Raw genomic sequence first — 20,347 nt, forward strand, 5'->3', positions numbered from 1 at the left:
AGATACTCGTATTGGAAGTAGCAAGAAATTAAGCTAATTTTTTTAACAAGCACGATTTAAACGACAAGCATCCATGATCATTGTAACACCCCGTGTTTTTAGCACGACGTATGCTAAAAAATGCGTAATTTGCTTGTGATGAAGCTTCATTCAAAGCTTCCTTTGCATAGTAATATGCGTTTGGCCGAGGGCCAATGTTGCATCATCATGATGCATTAGGCCAGTTGGGTAGGTGGCCTCGATATTTCAGCGTAATCATTGCGCATTATGAAGGCTATTGTCCTAGAGTCAATATCGCACAATCGTTGTGAATCAAGCCAGAGAGGGTTGGCCGAACGAGTGTTGCGCAATGGTCACATGCAATGATTGCGAATGAATGCAATCATTGCGGATGAACGCGATCATTGCGAATAAACACAATAATTGCAAAGGAACACAGTCATTGCGACACGGTGCAATCATTGCATGCAATCATTCCGGAGGAACACAATCATTGCGGAACAGTAAAGCAAGCATGTCAATTTGGTCCCCTTTCCATACTTGTAGAAATTTCAATCTAACATATATAGGGAGGGGTAGTTGGTTGAAGGTGCACTTGCAGACCATGCACCAAGTAAGCTTCAAAGCTTAGCCTGAAGAGTATAAATGATGCCTAAGGCTCATTATTAGTCCCGTAGCCTTACGAAAGGGCATTTGATACTTAGACATCACTATGCTATATTACAGATCCAATAATGCGCAATCTTTGTGCATTTTGACGAAACGGCTTATACGGACCAGGCCGTTACTATTATTGCTTAGCCACGGCTTCGTAAACGAGTCAGTTTAAGTTGCTTGTCCCTTCGAGGATGAAATACAGTCTGTGCTCTATCCTTTTAGAGTAGGGAAGGGTACGTAGGCAGCCGCAATGAGTTGCAGCATTGCCGGTCCAGCACTTTGTCGCTCATATCATATAACTGTGAGATGATTGCGACATTCTGACCTCTCATATCATCTGGGTCGGCAGCTCGACGCAAGAGATGATGTGGTCAAACTTGATGAGGCAAGTTGCATTCCATTCACTGGATGCTCATACTTCCTATCAAGGCGTTCTACATAGGCTAAAAACCAGTGTCGTAATTTAGCTCAAGAGGAGTCCGTTTTGATGGGAAACGACCCAAAGATCAAGACATGTCGATCTATAGATCCACATGGTCACAAGAATTTAGCCAAATTCCATCGTTTAGGGCCTCAAAAGGATTTTTTTTCCGTTTTAGGAAAAGTCTTTATTTTCTTAATAAACCCTTTGCGGACCAAGGGTGAGTTGGAACGGTGTGGAAGCTAAATTTGCTGCATCATGCTCCACGAGCATGCTTGCAAATGCTAATGAACGTACATTTGCCTAGATTTAAGGCCCGGATCGTAGCATCATCATGGCGCATGGGGGAAGTTACGGCCTGCGAGGTAACGCGCCAAAGGCGTAATTTTCCGGTCCGTCACAATTATACTAATCCAAGAAAATGATGTCAACAATAAAAGTTGGTTCCATAAATGGCAACAACAGTAATTGATCCCATAAAAAATGGTGTCAACAATAGTAATTGATTCAAAAATGGGATCAACAACAGGAATTGATCCTACAAATCGGATCAACAATAGGACTTGATCCCATAAAAACTGAAATCCATGGATTTATTTTCCCATAACCTGTATTGCACAACCACTGGTACGCAAAAACTAAATTTCCCAAAGGTATGAAGTGCAAGCATGAAATGAAGTTTTTTTTCGCAAGTTTGTAATACTGTCCTGCAACAATAATTTGGACTAACCAACAAATATATTCTAGGGAATTATCTGTGCGCTTATAATATGTGACCACGTTTCCACCAAACAAGAACCCTACACCACGAGGGCTTAAACCCCACTATTAACTATGTGTTCAGGTACTGACCATAGAAGGTCACACATGGCACCATCATGAGGTACCTCCTTCTTCAACTATTCTAATATGTCAAAATAATTCATTAAATTATGGGAAGATTCAAGTTAGCAATAAATAAAGAAGATATGAGATGAAACTTGGTCTAATGTGGAAATGGATGGAGTAAGGCCAACATGAACACTTAAAATTAGGTTCTTTGTGAGTGCAGAAACATAACTTAAGTTCAATAAGAAAAGATGAAAATCATAACTTAAGTCAAGATAAGACAATCATAAGTAGATACTGATGTTAGTTGTGTGTGTCAACTATATGCCAATACAATTTTAACAAACCTTTGAAAACAGTTCAATCATCCATTTCCATCTCAAATCAATCATAACATACCCAGGGCAAAAAGATTAAAGTACTAAAAATAATTCCATCTGTACCAAATCCATCCAAATATCATACAACAATGACAAAACCAAAATACACAAATGAATCAAGATCTTAAACAAACAAATCGTGTTTTTTCCAAGAGGAACTCTAAGAGCAAGCTGATCAAAGGTCAAACACTCTCCACCAACTTTCAAAATCCTAACTCTAGCAGTCTCATTAAACCTCAACGCAACAATCTTCATGTTTGGTACTGGGTCTACCATCCTTACATAATCACTAACTCTACCAACAAGTACACCAATCTTCTATCCCTGTTAACAAACAGGAACCCCAAAAATACTATCAAAATCCAAATCCGAGAGATCACTACTCAATCTTATTATGAGCTATATGCTACAAACAAATCAAGTTGAATCAACTTAGGAAAATCATAACAACAAAATGATGAACACACTAACCGAATTGAACATTCAAACTTCAAATAAAAAATTACCCAAAACCGAAATCTAAAAACCAAATTACTCAGATCTTTAAATATAAGAGAAAATTATGCTCAGGTCCCACCCATGAGTAACCCATAATATGAGGCCCTTAATTAAAAGAAATTTAAATCTAGGTCCCAAATTATTAAAAGACCTTGATACTTTTATGCATATTGTCAAGCCCATAATTAAATAAAATTTAAATCTAGGCTTAAAATTATTAAATCTAGGCCCGAAATTATTAAACTACAGTGCAAATGTGCCAGAAGTTACACATGCATATGGCATGTGTAAAGTTACACTTGTATATATATATATATGCAAAAAATAGACATCAAAAAGAAAAAACAAAAAAAATACAATTATTACTTTAATATTCATTTACAATAATTTCTTAGCATGTGTAACTAGAAGTTACACACGCATCTGTTTAGTGTAATTGAGAGTTACATATGTGTCTATCTAGTGTAACTGAGAGTTACACATGCATCTGACTTGTGTATTCAACGTCAACTCCAATTCCAGCGAGACCATTACCACGTTTAAGCAATTAGCTTTTATGAAGTTATGTGAAACCTGAAATATAACAACAAGCAACCAGTATTTATACGATTAAAATGGACAGTACGTACAACAATGTATATTTCAGTTTCACAAGCATCTGACTAGTGTAGCTAGCAGTTACACATACATCTGAATTGTGTAACTGAGAGTTACACATGCATATAACATGTGTAACTAGGTGTTGATGGTGGTTTTTAGCTTAGGGTTAAAGTCGTAAAATTTTAGTCAAACAGTGACATTACACTTGAGTAATAATGTCGCCACTAGCACATTTATTGAACCATTCAACATGTCTGGGTAAAATTACCGGGGTACCTTTTTTCTATATACTATGTTCCACGACATAACCCTCAAGTATCGACTGACATTGTCTCCGCACATGCCAGCCGCGCATGCTAACCAAGTGTGCCAACGGCATGCCAACCATGCCAGCCACACCTCCGCGCCAAAGGCATGCCAACCATGTCAGCCGCACCACCATGCCATCCACGTCTCCGCGCCAAAGGCATGCCAACCATGCCAGCCGCATCACCGTGCCAATGGAATACCATGCCAGCCACTTCTCTGTGCCGAAGGAATGCCAATCATGCCAGCCACACCACCGTGCCAATGGCATACCATGCCAGCCACGTCTCCGCACCAAAGCCATGTCGTCCATTCCTCCATGCCGCTAGCTGCCAAACGAAGGGTTGCAACAATCAACGTCCACCCTTCCCTGTGAGATGCAAATCTCAACCTTCCAAGTTCGCCACCAAACGCGTGGCAACTTTTGGCCCAACGCTAAGCCCTAATTTGGGCCGCACCTAAACTATGCCAAAACCCTAATTTTGGTCGCGCCTAATACTATGCCTAGCTTGGCCGCGCCTAAACCAGGCCAAAGCCATGCCGGCCATGTCACCATGCCGCTGGATTCCAAACGGAAGGTAGCCACGATCAACGGCTACCCTTCCTCCAGAGATGCAGATCTCAGCCGTACAAACTTGCCACCAAACGACTTGTGGCAACCTCTTGGCTACGATGCCAATTCTTTGGTCGCGGTGCCAAGCCCTAATTTGGCCACGCCAAAGCTATGCCGGCCAGGCCACCATATCGCTGGATGCCAAACGGAAGGTAGCCACGATCAACGGCTACCCTTCCTCCTGAGATGCATATCTCAGCCGTACAAGCTTGCCACCAAACTACTTGCGGCAACCTCTTGGCTACGATGTCAATTCTTTGTTCACGGTGCCAAACCCTAATTTGGCCACGCCAAAGCTATGTCGGCCATGCAACCATGCCGCTGGCTGTCAAACGGAAGGTAGCAACGATCAACGGCTACCCTTCCTCCTGAGATGCAGATCTCAGCCGTACAAATTTGCCACCAAACAACTTGTGGCAACCTCTTTGCTACGATGTCAATTCTTTGGTCGCGGTGCCAAATCCTAATTTGGCCACGCCAAAGCTATGTCGGCCATGCCACCATGCCATTGGATGCCAAACGGAATGTAGCCACGATCAACGGCTACCCTTCCTCCTGAGATGCAGATCTCAGCCGTACAAGCTTGCCACCAAACGACTTGTAGCAACCTCTCGGCTACGATGCCAGTTCTTTGGTCACGGTGCCAAACCCTAATTTTGCCACGCCAAAGCTATACCGGCCATCCAACCATGCCGCTGGCTTCCAAATGGAAGGTAGCCACGATCAATGACTACCCTTCCTCTTAGATGCAGATCTCAGCCGTACAAACTTTCCACCAAACGACTTGTGGCAGCCTCTTGGTTACGATGCCAATTCTTTGGTCACAGTGCCGAACCTTAATTTGGCCACACCAAGGCTATGCCGGCCATGCCACCATGCCGCTGGCTGCCAAACGGAAAGTATCCATGATCAACGGCTACCCTTCCTCCTGAGATGCATATCTCCGCCGTACAAGATTTCCACCAAACGACTTGTGGCAACCTCATTGGCTACGTTGCCGATTCTTGGCCACGACACACACTTGGCTACGATGCCAATTCTTTGGTCACTGCACCAAACCCTAATTGGTCATGCCAAGAGCATGCGCAAGCCATGCCGCGAGCACTCTGCTGGCGGCCAACGGAAGATAACCATATTCAACGGCTACCCTTCCTCTTGAGATGCAAATATCGTCCGTCGAAGGCCGCCACCGAACCGGTAAGCCTTTCAAATTTAACTTGCCACACGTAAAAACATGCTACACGTTTTCCACTAAAACACACGAGAGATCAAAACATGTCACAAACTGGGGGATGCTCATCAGGGTATTGGTCTGGCGGTTTATAGCGTGCGGCGTACACTACGCCCGTTACAAGAAAGTGTCATAAGACTGAGGCGGTTAGTAAATACAAGGAGTAATGGTGAAACGTTTCTTTCATTATGGAAATATCAATTCCAGGCGTTACCCATTACCTCTTTCTTCAATTTACTCAACCATTCCCACTTCTTATGAGACTGGGGTACGTTTCGTTGCGACTTGTATAAATAGGTCTCACCTATTTCCACCAAGGATAGTTTTTTGGTCAGAAGAATATAACACTCAGAAATCACTTGTTAGCTTTCCCATCTGCTAGCTTTCCACTTTCTGATACAAGTCGTAAAACAACTACTCTTCCCGAATCAACTATTCTGGTCTCAATACTCTCTTCTCTTCCCTCCCTAGACCAACCCTTCTCCTTCACTTTGTGATCGAAGAAAGTCTGGAACGACCATTTCTTGGTTTAGGCCGGATTTGTATAGATTGATCTCTCAAATCAAAGTACTCCCTTGCAGTACATTGTTTAGGGTTTAGACTCGTTTCTCACCCACACACTTGAAATTACCGAAATCAGCAGAAACTGTTTTCACCCTCAAACAATTGGCGACCACAGTGGGAGATTAATCTCTCGGTTGAAATACCAATTTCATATTACGCTTTTTAACTCCAACTCAGGAAGATGGTTGGTTTTAGGACTGAATCCGTGCCCTCAAGTTCCACCCAGGAGGATGGCAATGTTTCCTCTCCCAACGCAACATCCAACAACACGATCGACGGAGAAGTTCCAAAGCTGGCCGATCTGGCACAGATTCAGGAGATCCACACCAGGAATATGGATATAATGAAAGAGGCGATTAACAACATACTCGACTTCCTTATCAGCTTAACATCAGAGTTGAGTGACCCACATGTCCCGGAAACTCCGGGACTGGGGACTAATGTCCCACACGATCATTCCCAAGTCAACAGCTTTACTACCAATCAGAAACCAGTAGGTCAGGAAGCGGCCTCATTGGTGGAAAGTTTATGTGAACTCCTAAATCTCTCAAAGGATCAACGGATGGAGACGTTCATTGCCATCAATCGAATAGCATTAAACGCATCTCTGGTTCCTTCGTGTTTGGAAACGTCAAGAATGCCGGAGATGTCCATCAACAATGTCACATTTACGGACGACGACATGATGGCAGAAGAAGGACATAACCGGGCCCTACACGTCACAAACCGTATCAAGGATGTGGAATTCAAAAGGGCCCTTATCGACACAGGAGCATCCTCCAATGTCATTACCCTTAGAACGCTCAGAACAGCCAGGGTGCCTCCAAGAGAAAGTCGTGCGACAGTCCACTACGATGACCAATTTCGAAGGCAACCAAACCAGCACGTACAGATACATCAACCTGAATCTATCAGTAGGACGGGCCTAGTCAAAGGTATGGTTCGAAGTAATCGAAAAGGAGCCAGATTACCATATGATACTAGGAAGGCTATGGCTCCACGACAACAGAATCATTCCTTCGACGTATCACCGATGCCTGAAAACCATGCTAAACGGAGAAGTCGTCCGCATCTCCGCGTCATTATCCCCCTATGCGCCGATTTGTGGCCTGGAGACGTTTGAACCAAGGAAGAGTTCAGGGGCCTCACATGCAAGACTTACCACACTCCACTGCCGAAGTAGGAGTCAATTGAAGAAAGCGATAGGCTTGCATTGTTTCATAGAGAAACCCAGTCTCACATCATCCCTTCAGAAGGGAAGCGCGCCAGTCTCCCCCTGTCAAGCCAAAGTATGAATCGCTCCCACACCAAGCGGGAACGGGATTTCATCAAGAGTCATGATGAAAAAGGGAAAACCGTATATCAGCGTCGTTGTTAGCAATTAACATGGGAGACTACCACCCAGTCTATCCGCCCAGTGGAATGCAATCACAGCAACCAACCACAAGAAGAAGTGTCGGATGCACCACGACAGCTACAGGACGGAACTAACTCTACCACGGATGAACTTGTAGTTGTCAACGTCGGAAAAGAGGAATCTCTACGATCCATCTCAATCAGCTCGATTTTATGCGCCGAAGAACGCGCCAAACTAGTAGACCTTCTCAAAGAATATCAAGACGTATTCGCATGGACATACGAGGAAATGCCTGGCTTGAACGAGAAGTTGGTCACTCATCATCTACACATAACATCCGGATCCAAACCGGTCAAACAACCGCCGAGACAGTTCACGCACGATGTGAAAGAACAGATCAAGATGGATATTCAAAAGCTGCTAGTTGTTGGTTTCATCAAACCAATTCACCATCTTACTGGCTGGCCAACGTAGTTCCGGTAAAAAAGAAGAACAGCCAAATCAGGTGTTGTGTCGATTTTAGGGATCTAAACAAATGTTTCCCTAGAGATGATTTTCCGCTTCCTAACATCGACATGCTGGTAGACGCCACCAGTGGACACTGTATGTTCTCTTTCATGGACGGGTACAGCGGATACAATCAAATAAAGTACGAACACGACGCAAGTAAGACGGCTTTTCGAACTCCTCTCGGAAACTTTTACTATACTGTGATACCCTTCGATTTAAAAAATGTTTGCGCCACCTACCAACGCGCCATGACTACCATTTTTCACGACATGATGCACAAGCAAGTCGAAGACTATGTAGATGACATAGTGGTTAAATCAAAAACTCGGATGACCCATACGGAGATTATGCGGCAGGTGTTTGAAAGGTGTCGCGAGTACAAACTGAAGATGAATCCATTAAAGTGTGCTTTCGGCGTCTCTTCGGGCAAGTTCCTATGTTTCCAGGTAACCTCCGAGGGAATTAAAGTCGACCCGGTCAAAACCCGAGCCATCCTCACGATGCCACCACCACGAACTGTGAAAGAACTCCAGAGTTTCATGGGTAAAATAAACTGCATTCGCCGCTTCATACCAGGATTGGCTCAACTCGTTGCTTCGTTTACCCCTTTGCTAAAGAAAAGAGAGAGCTTTGTCTGGAACACGCTACAACATGAGGCATTTCGGAAGATTCAGCAAATATTGTCTTCCCCAGCCATCATGAAGTCTCCCATACAATGAAGACCGTTGTGCCTCTACACCGCTTTTAGTGACACTGCCGTCGGAGCTCTCCTCGCCCAAGAGGATGACGAAGGAATTGAACATCCCATATACTATTTCAATCGAACTTTAAGAGATGCCGAACTCAGATATCCCAAAGAAAAAAAGGCGTGCTTGGCCTTGATTCACTCTATCCAGAAATTCTGGCATTAGCTGCTCTCCAACAAAGTGGTGTTGATATCTAAGTCCGATCCTGTGAAGTTCCTCCTCTCAAAACCGACCCTGATAGAGAGGCCAGCCAAATGGCTCCTCCAAATGTTAGAATTTGACATAACATGCACTTCCCAAGATCTATCAAAGGGAAAGAATTTGCGGATTTGCTAGCAGCGTTCCCATGAGAGAATACCACAACACTACATGAGGATCTCCCTGGAGATTTTCCGGAAATCTCTTTTATCAAAGAAGAAACATGTTTACTATTTTTCGACGGCTCCGCCACCCCTAAAAACGGTACCAGAGGAGCAGGCGTGGTTCTAGTATCCCCGGATGGTGAAATCTTTTCGCACTCTTTCAAGCTAGACTTCCCTTGCACCAACAATTCAGCAGAATACGAAGCCTTTCTCATCAGATTGTCGCTGGCTAAATAGGACGGAGCCACGCGTCTGGAAATAAGAGGTGGTTCTAAATTACTCGTCAACCAGGTGAATGGAGTATACGCACTGAAGGAAGTAACATTGGCCCCATATAGAGCCGAGGCACAAAATCTGCTAAATTACTTCACCGACGCGACAATAACGCATGTTGGCCGCAGCGGCAACAAATATGCTGATTGTCTAGCCACACTAGCATCGAAACTGTAATTCGAAGGTTGTGAGGAAACCATGACAGTAAGGAGATGAACTGTGGCTTCAACATGGCTTTCACAACCCGAGGAGGTTGAAGCTGGCGACTGGAGAACACCGATTATCCAAGAGCTTAACAACTCTCTTTCCCAGGGAAAGGTCAGTCTCAAAACTTTACGAAATTTCTTCATGCTTCGAGGAGTGTTGTACCATCGGAACCCGGACGGTTCCTGGTCGGTTGTCAGCTAAGCAAAAATAATTTAAGTTCTTTCACTTCACAATTATAAATAATAGTATAGTTATAAGAACAGATTCGTTCCACAGAGAGATATGGGTTGTTTAATTGTTTTTGAAAACTTATGTAAATCGGGGGATTTTGTTGTTTAAAAATAATTTAAATTAAAAACAAAAGTTAAAAATGTTTTAAGAAAATATCAGAGGAAAAAGATGGTTAAGGAATTCGCCGTCCATCACCACACATGTTAATCAATCAAGTATCATTCACACACTCATTCACCAATAACCCTAAAGTATCCCCAATCGGCGTATATACTTCGTTACGTCTCAACAAATCAACAAATAATGCAATCGCTATTATATGAATTCTTTTCCAACAAATAACCTAATGCTTATCGCTAGAAGATTCAACTCGGGGAAAGCTTTAAAATCTATGAGACGGGTTATTCATAGGCAATACAAACACAATCGTGGTATGTTCAACCTAGGCCAAGTTTTACCTGTGACATCCTTCACGATTCACACCACTAGTGATCACAAATTACTACTAATTATTAGAATCTTGAGAAAATTATCTAAGACTTCTAATTAGTGACAAATAAGTTATTATGATATTTAGTTTGCGACTTAAATATGAAAAACAACTAATTATATTACATGAACAAAATCATATAATTATTATGCTTAGTAAAACTTGAACAATAAATAAGAGGGTGAATAAAAAACTCAATACATTAATCAATTAGCATAGTTGTGATTTTAGGTTACATCCCTAACCAATTAAAAGAATTAGCTACTCATAATTATTGATAATCAAAGTAGAGAAAAGATAGAAATCAAACTACAGTCGCAGGAGGGTTTTATCTGCTGCCGCTATAGTTGTTGGATCTTCAGACACTGCGATGATGTTGCAAGAGACATCCAGCTACTACTGCATAAGTTGAGTTTCTAAAGCTTCTGTTGTCCTCTGATAACTTTCTGCGAACAGGTTTCCGGGCGTGAAAACTAGGGTGAAAGGATGACTTCTGAGGGTTATTCGACCCTCTATTTATAGCCTTTTCTCCCTGGAAATTCGAATCTGATAAACACCCAAGACTACTAAACCGACCTAAACCCTAATCTCGTATCAATCCACCACCGTTCATCTTGAAAATCGACGGCAAAAACACTAGTCGGTGGCTGTTTTCCAGCTGCAATATCAATCCAAAACTTCCCTGACTGAATTGTCGCTCAAGTCTTCAATCCAACGATGACCCAAGTTCCTAAATCGTTTCAAACTCCAAAATAACACATTACTGCATCATACAATCACCGGCAGCGAGCTTATCTATCTTGAACAGATTTTCCGGTCAAGCTACCCAAGGCAACGAGAACCACACCAGCAGACTCATACCACATCTGTCCCTGTATCTAACTCGACTAATATGCAGCCAACTCCTAACTCGATCCATCTTCACATGGTCATGTCCTTCACCATCTCTCTGTCTCATCGCTGCCCAGCACAAACTTGAACTATCCCATTGACAACATTCTTTCATCGATCAGTAACAGCTCCCATTCTTTCCATCGCTGCAAATCATCTGCAGCTTTATTCTCTTCTTCGTAATCATTACGATCAGTTCATGGCATCCAACAACACAACGTCATCACTGCCATCATCAGCTCGAACCACCAACATAAACTATATTCTATCATGACCATCACCGAGCACATCAACATCTCTGCGATTAATGGAAGCAACAACTCTCGTTCTCGTCCTAACTAATCTTCTTTATCAATCTATTTAATCTTCACCATTGCTAATGAATGCACGTTCTTCTCTCCCTGTTCATCAGTCTGTGAACCACAATCAGCTCCATAGCTTCTCTGTATTGTCCCTGACAGGAACACAATCTCGAGTCTCTACTCCATCATCTTAATCCCTACGAACCCATTCGAGCTCACTAAAATCTCATCACTCCATGTTTTCGAGAGGATCATGATGGCAGCAACTCGAGCAACAAATATTCATGCAGAAGTCTCGGTCGTGAAGAAGAAGAAATACACGCATGTGTTATTAACACCATTTGAATTTCAGCCTCCCCTTTGTAAAGTACCTGACTGTATTTAGCAGTTCCTTTGTAACATGGTTTCCCTTAGCAGAGTGGATACCTCTTAACGAACGATGGGGCGGCAATAGCATTCGCAACTAAAATGACGATCTTGACCTTTTCTTTCGAATTCCTTGTTTTGCTCGTAACTTTCTCATACGATGTTGGAATGACTCCATTCTTTCGCCATTAGCTTCGTCCTCTTCAAGATGAAAAGTAAAAATTTTGTACTTGAACGAGCTCCAATTGGTCTTTGGCCCTTCTCCACTTGTAGCTAGCTTCTTTTATTGCACAATTAAGTGCCAATTCACTTCTTTTGGATGATTCACCTAATAAAACATAAATAAAAGAAAACAAGCGTAATATACAATAATTTGCAAGAAAATCAACACTTACTAGCATGGAATTGACACCAAATATATGTAAAATATGCACTTATCAAATTCCCCCACACTTGCCTTTTGCTAGTCCTCGAGCAAACTAAACTAAACTACAACAACTCCCTATCGCCGAGGACACGGTTGCATTTAGCATATGCAACAAGCCTTTAAACCCTAGGTGTCCCTAGTGGACGAGTTATAGTCTCGTGAGGGCTTACGAGAGATATACCCACAAAACCTACTCCAACTTCAAAGCGTTCCAGTGTCCCAAGCATCCAAAGAGCTATGAGGACATAGAGTTTCTGCATGCTAGTAATAAGAAGTTAGAAATACCATGGAACATATTTATTCTTAAATCTTGAGTGAGAAATAACCACACCATAATGAGAGAATGCGTGTTTCAGAGCGATCAATAAGCATTTCTCCTCGACTTCTGCCTCACTTAAAAGGATTTTATGATAATTGCACTCAATAAGACGGCTTTTTTATGGGTCTCACATGTGTGTAGGTAGGAATGAAGAGAGAATCCTACACACGTTGAATGGTGGGAAGGAAACCTTCCGAATTATTTCTGGAGACTCCACAAAATCGTGGAAAACAAGAATATTTCTGATGATCTCTAAGAAAAGAAATCAACCATTATTATTAAAAATAGAGGATAACAGTACTTACCACCTTCACATATGATTGCAATGATGATAACACTATTCTCACAACATCCAATAGAAACGTAGTCTGCAGCTCGTCTTCTTCATCTTCTTGGTCTTCGTCTTCGGTCTTCAACTGTTGATGATAAACCCTTGAACTTCATATAACTATGACAATTTGTCATTCTACTCCTTGTTGCTTGAAACTTATTCATAGATTTTCTTTTTCCCATGGATTTATTAAATGAATACAAAAAGAAATACAAACCAAAATAATACAAAGAATTTCTCTTGTCTTTTTTTTTCAATTTTTTTTTTCTAAAAAAAAAGAGATAAATTATTCATCATCAACAGAAAGGAGTTTACAAGCATTGGATGGAAGCCTGGCAACAAGCTGGGCTCCAATTTTTTTTTATTTTTTTATGACAAGAGAAATAACTACAAACTGAATATAAAATAAAAAATGAAAATTTTATGGCCATGGAATAAGTACTTTACCGCTTGATTCTTCACAACTTGTATTGTCTTTGTATCATAAACTTCAATAACTTCATCTTTTGATTTTCTTTGCTCTTGAAATAAGTCTTCATACTTGGATATAAAATTCTGCTCCTTATATGTAAGTCTTTAACATGTATATAAAAATCTGCTCATTGTATGTTGCTTTACTTGGATATGAAATTTTCTTTTCCTTGAATTATTGCTTGTAAACCTCAAACGTCTTCAACTTTCCTTGTAGATTTTGATGTCGCTCCGTTGTTGATGATGATGATGTGTTTCTATGGAGTTGTTGTTGGCGAGAGAGAGAATGGTGCTAACTGCAAATCAAACTACAAGAAGGTGGTTTTCATCTATAGACGTCACCCTCATGATTGACAAAATTAACACTCAATAGATCAAAGAGTAGTGATTCTATTGGTGAGAGGTTGATTAGATCACCATTCTACCCGGAATTAACGTACGGTGACACACACTCAAAAGAAAGCTCTTTAGTCATTTATAAAGAAATCTGGTCTGGTGCCTCGGTTGATATGAAAATGGGTAGTCTCCACTAATGATTGATCAGCAACTCTAATAATGCATTTCTCCCTGCTCCTCATTTGCATCACTAGCATGATTAAATCCATTATTTAACACTCCAATTCGTAAGAAATCTGAACGTAGTTCCCTAACACTTCCAAGTTCAGTTATGTCGGTTAGAATTATCTATGTAAACATACCTAGAAGCATGCTAGTGGCTCTAAAATCTATACAAGTTGGAGGTTTTATATGCAAAAATTTTAAAAACTCAAAAAGACTAAAAACTTTGTATGCAAAATACTCCCCCACACTTAAACTTTACATTGTCCTCAATGTAATTGACTCATCCTAAGTAAAATCAAGGTGGGAAATCAAAATATGATATGAAAAGCTAAGAAAAATCAAATACAAAAGATAGAGATACAAAACCGATGGGTTGCCTCCCATTTAGCGCTTAGTTTTAACGTCTTTAGCCCGATTTGGCGTTCGCCTTTCTACTCCTCCAGAGGGAGCACATCAACAAGTTGTACCATTTCCACATTCTCAGGTACAAAGTTCTCGTAATATGTCTTTAAGCGATGACCATTCACTTTGAATCCATTTCCTGAGGTTAAATCTTGAATCTTGAATTTATGAGTGATAACATAAGGTCCCTTCCAACGGGAACGTAGTTTGCTAAGGAATAATCTAAGACGAGTATCAAAAAGAAAAACTTTCTGTCCAACAGTAAGCTGTTTTGTAGAAATCATATTATCATGGAAAGCCTTAGTTTTTTCCTTGTAAATTCGTGAACTTTCATAAGCTGCGTTTCTAATCTCCTCTAGCTCACTTAATTGAAGTTTCCTCGGCTCTTCTGCACTATCCTTCTCCATGTTGCACTGTTTAATCGCCCAGAAGGCCTTATGCTCGATCTCAACAGGAAGATGACATGATTTACCGTACACAAGTCTAAAGGGAGACATCCCGATAAGAGTCTTGTATGCGGTTCTATAAGCCCACAACGCATCATTGAGACATAAACTCCAATCCTTCCTCGTGGTATTCACGGTTCTTTCTAAGATGGATTTCACTTCCAGATTGGAAACTTTTGCTTGCCCGTTAGTTTATGGATGATACGATGTAGAAATCTTGTGAGTGATGTTGTACTTCTTTAACAAGCCAAAGAAAAACTTGTTTCGAAAGTGTGATCCTCCATCACTGATTATGGATCTTGGGGTTCCAAACCTTGCAAAAATATATTACTTAACAAAATCTCTAACCACTTTAGAATCATTAGTAGAGGTGGCCTTAGCTTCCACCCATTTCGAGACATAATCAACTGCTAGTAAGATATAAAACTTACCACCAGAGTTAGCAAAGGGCCCATAAAATCAATTCCCTAAATAAATAGTATGGGAGTTTGTGGCATTTGGTTTCGAGCACCTAGATTGCCTATTCTCTGACATCTATCACAAGTAGTGAAGAATAGATATGTATCTTTAAACCAAGTGGGCCAATAGAAACCACTCTCAAGTACCTTTAAGTGTGGTTCTTTTGGACCCAAAGTGTCCTCCACATGCATAAGAATTACAAAAAGATAATGTTGACTGAAATTCAGATTCGGATACGCAACTTCGTATTATTTAGTTTGCACAATATTTCCACAAGTATGGATCATCCCATATATATTGATAAGCTAATCTCTTAAGTTTATCTCTCTCGGCACGAGACAAGTTCTTCGGGATTTTTTTAGAAACCAAATAATTGACAATATCAGCATACCATGGCTCCGCAACATGTAGCGAAAAAAATTGCTCATCTGGAAAACTTTCACGCAACGGGATAGTTTCTTCGTCTACAATAAGACGACTCAAGTGATCTGCAACTGTGTTCTCAATGCCTTTCTTATCTTTAATCTCTATGTCAAATTCTTGTAAAAACAATATCCAGCGAATAATCCTTGGTTTCACTTCCTTCTTTGCGAGTAGATACCTAAGTGTTGCATGGTCAGAAAACACAACAACTTTTGTACCAAGAAAATAAGAACGAAATTTCTCCAGTGCAAATACTATTTCTAACAACTCTTTTTTTAGTGGTCGCATAGTTCTGTTGAACATCATTCAACGTTCTGGAAGTATAATAAATGGCATGGGGTAACTTCCCAGTACGGTTCCATAATACTGCACCAACCGCATAGTCACTCGCATCACACATCATCTCAAATGGCTTACTCCAATCAGGTGGTTTCATGATAGGGGCTGTTATCAAAAGTTCTTTCAAATGATTGAATGCCACGAAACACTTCTCATCAAAGTTAAAAACCACATCCTTCTGCAAAAGATAACATAATGGTGCTGCAACCTTAGAAAAATCCTTGATAAACCTGCGATAAAATCCTGCATGACCAAGAAAAGAACGAACCTCCCTCACTGTAGTAGGAGGAGTTAAAGCACGAATAAGATCTATCTTAGATTTATCAACTTCCAATCATTTAGAAGATATAATATGACCTAAAACAATACCATGAGTTACCATAAAATGACACTTCTCCCAATTTAGCACAAGATTAGTTTCAACACATCTTTTAAGAATAAGTGTAAGGCTATCCAAGCATAAGTCAAAGGAATCTCCATACACGCTGAAATCGTCCATAAAAACTTTGATAATGTTTTCAACATAATCTGAAAAGATACTTACCATACACCTTTGGAAGGTAGCGTGTGCATTACACAAACCAAAAGGCATCCTTCTGTATGCAAATGTTCCGAACAGACAAGTAAAAGTAGTTTTCTCTTGATCCTCAGGTGCTATAGCAATCTGATTGTAACCTGAGTAACCATCAAGAAAACAATAGTGAGAGTGCCCAGACAAACGTTCCAACATTTGATCCATAAAAGGTAAAGGAAAGTGATATTTTTTAGTGGTTGCATTAAGTTTTCTATAATCTATACAAACCCTCCAACCGGTTTGCACACGAGTTGGGACAAGTTCATTTTTATCATTCTGCACCACTGTAATGCCCGACTTCTTTGGTACAACTTGTACTGGGCTCACCCACTTGCTATTAGAAATGGGGTAAATAACTCCCACATCTAACAACTTCATAATTTCTTTCTTTACGACTTCCATCATTGGAGGATTCAGTTGACGTTGAGCTTCCCTTGTAGGTTTCACCTCATCCTCAAGTCGTATTTTATGCATGCATGTCGATGGGATTATTGCCTTGATATCAGCATTTGTCTATCATATGGCTGTTTTGTACAACCTCAACACTCGAAGAAGTCTTTGTTCCTGCAATTCAGTTAGTTCCTTAGAGACTATTACTGGTAACTCCTCTTTTTCACCAAAATACAAGTATTTTAGGTGATCTGGAAGAGGTTTCAGTTCTAGCTTTGGAGCCTGCAAGATAGATGGTACAAGTTTTTCATTAGATACTAGTAAAGATATAAAGGAAACACTCCTGTGTGCTGCTTTTTCTTGCAAAGAGTTAAGTGAGCCAATAGTGTCCTTGATTACGTCACCACATTCCAAACCATCATCAATGGGTGTAGTCAATACGGTTTTAAGCGCATATACCGCATCCGTATTGAACATTTGTTGAGCCAAAGTATCAATCACATCAATGGAGAAGCAAGAGTGGACATCACTAGGATATCTCATCGTTTCGTAAATGTTGAAACATATTACTTATCCATCAAATTCCATAGTCAATGAATCATCATGCACATCAATTTTAGTTCTAGCCGTGCTCATAAATGGTCGACCAAGAAGCAAAGGTAGAGATGTGTCAGTTGATCCATCATTCATATCCAACACACAGAAATCCGCTGGAAAAATTAGTTGGTTTACCTGCACAAGCACATCCTCAATAATACCTCTATGGTACACATTAGACCGGTCAACCAACTGTAAAGTAATTCTAGTTTCTTTCAGAGGACCTAACTTAAGAGATTCATATATAGATGCAGGCATAACATTTACTGATGCTCCTAAATCAAGCATAGCCTTATTAAACTTAGTGTTTCCAGTAACAATAGGAATATCAAAACTAGCGGGGTATTTACATTTAAGTGGGAGTTTCTTTTGCAAGATAGCTGAAGCATTTCCCCCCACTTTCATTACCTCATTACTGGTTAACCTTTGCTTTGTAAGGACTCTCAAGCTCGTCAACGCTATTAGACTAGTCAAGAGACCTATTAGCTGATAATAACTCGATTAGTTTAACACGGACAATAATTAATAAGAATTAATCTAACAACGATCTAGATAAGAAACTAGTACCGCTGGATAGATCTCGAAAAGTTTTGCGAAATGGACTACTTGAACGCGTCATTCGGACACTGTACAAAGAAGATATCTTCATATATGTACTAAGGGTAAAATTATCATTATTCATCATAACCGCTTGTCTTCCCATATCATTTGGGTAGGTGCATTTATCAATTGTGTTTGGCCTTATCAAAACCGATCGAGCAGATAAGCTCATTCACTTCTTTTCTTTGTCTTTCTTCCTCTTCATTCTTTTCTCTTCCTCCTCTCTGTTCTTCACCTGCTGGTGAATCAAGTTATTGAAATAAAGAGATTTTTAGATCGAGAGAGATATGGGGGTGTTTGAGTATTGGTTGTTGTAGGTGGTGCTAGTATTGGTTAGCTCTGGGAAGAAGAGGAGATGTTGATGCTGCTGTAAATTAGAATTAGGGTTTTCTCAGAAGGTTGTTTAGAAGTTCGATTATTGATGAATGAGATGGAATTGAGATGGATTTATGTTTAATTGAATGATACAAAATTTTTTGTGATGAAGAATCAGTGAGTTACGGTTCCCTGTTCATTTCGAAATAGAATATGATGATGATGGAAGTTGGAGATGAAATTAGTGGTTTAGGGAAGAGAATAGAGATGGGTTTGTCCAGAATTAGGGCATAAGGTTGATAATCATCTCGAATTTGATAGTCAAGATTTGTAGTTTTGGAACTGAAGCTCAAGTAATGGTTGATTTGAAGCTGTCGATGGAGTTAGGGTTTGATTCTGCTAATTAAAAAGGTAACTGAGTTGATGTTGATGTTGAACTGATGTTTGTTTTGACAAACCAAGGAATCAGGATTATCTACTTCACTTGGAATTGGATTTAAGGTAATATTTTCTTTAGTTGATTGAAGTATGTTATACTCATTGATTTATGATATAGGCGTTAATGTTATATCTTTTGAGGCAGAAGAAATGAATCTGGTAATTAGTGGTTAGAATTGACATGTGGAATGAAACTTCAGTGAGGGGTATTGGTGTTTGCTGTGGTTATAGATGTGGTTGATGTGGAGGTCATATTGTTTTGAAATGGAATTAGGCTGGTATTGCATATGATGATGAGGTGGTTTTGTGTTGATTTTGTAGATGATTGTTAGTCTGTGCTGTTGAGTTGTTATGAGATGCAGGTGTTGATGTTGTAAGAGTTGTACAGAGTTGGAGTTGAGGATTAGATGAATTGGTTGTTTGTACCAAAGAAAAGCTGGTGTTTTCTTTGAGATGATGAAGTCGGCAGGGTTGTACAATAGGTGCTTGTGTAATAAATTAGATGGAATTCTAATGTGTAGAACTAGAGTTGTTGAACTGAGTGTTGCATAAAATTGGTTATGCTGAGATTGAGATTACAGGATGTAGTGGTGGAAATATGGCAGGTGGTAATGTTGAGTGGTATCTGAAGTTTCTGGTGTTGTATATGTAAAGTGAATTGGGATAAAGAGAGTAGTTGTAGTGTTGCTTAGCAGTGGCCTTAATGGAAGCCAGTAACTGCAGATCAGTAGGTTGTTATCTTTGTAAATTATTTTGAGTTTTAATTTGAAATGAATATTTTATTGTAATGAAATAGATTGAAGTTGAACTAATGTTTAGAATTGTAGATGGGTAAGAACCTTTGTCTTGTTTGACTGAACTTAGTCAGTCTGACTGATTTAACCTTAGCTGAGTCAGTTAATCTGAATGAGTCGAGTTACCCTTGTTAACTAGAGTTGAGCCGGTTTGAATCAGTAGACCAGGACCTGACTTGACCCTTGACCAGACCTTGTCTGTTGACTAGTTAGACTAGACTTGACCTTTGACTTTGACCTGACCTTAGACGTTGACTGTTATTTGACCTCTCTGACCAGACGTTGACCGTTAGCTGACCTAGATGGACTGGACCTTAGTTTAGTGGACTTGGGATTAGGTCTAGTTTTACTAGTTCGATGTTTTGGACCTCTTGTGGTCCGAATTAGCCTTTGGCTTCTTCTACAAAGATGTAGATATTCATAAGATTTAGCTAATAGACTATAAAACCAAACTAATTGAATTATTAAACCTTAGATATGTTAAAGATAGATAATAAAAAAGGTGTAAAGTCATAAATGGGCTTAGAACCATTAGATAGACTTGTATGAGACTTGTATGATCCTTTTGGATAAATTCTTAGAGTGCTTGTGTGATTAACAGTTAGTCTATTTAACAACAATCGATTCA

At 40.2% G+C, this 20,347-nt stretch overlaps 2 protein-coding genes across 2 annotated transcripts; both read right to left on the minus strand.

The window, feature by feature from the left end:
- Positions 1–14,373: 14,373 nt before the first annotated feature.
- Positions 14,374–14,841, minus strand: LOC113291441. The gene has a single exon (XM_026540975.1). It carries the CDS (start codon positions 14,839–14,841, stop codon positions 14,374–14,376), a length of 468 nt encoding a protein of 155 aa, XP_026396760.1.
- A 2,260-nt stretch (positions 14,842–17,101) lies between these two features.
- On the minus strand, positions 17,102–17,977 carry LOC113291442. Its single transcript, XM_026540977.1, has 2 exons — positions 17,708–17,977; positions 17,102–17,257 (listed from the first exon to the last, which is right to left on the minus strand). Exons 1-2 carry the CDS (start codon positions 17,975–17,977, stop codon positions 17,102–17,104), a joined length of 426 nt encoding a protein of 141 aa, XP_026396762.1.
- Positions 17,978–20,347: the final 2,370 nt, after the last annotated feature.

Source organism: Papaver somniferum, chromosome 6 (assembly GCF_003573695.1).
Source record: "Papaver somniferum cultivar HN1 chromosome 6, ASM357369v1, whole genome shotgun sequence".
NCBI lineage: Eukaryota > Viridiplantae > Streptophyta > Magnoliopsida > Ranunculales > Papaveraceae > Papaver > Papaver somniferum.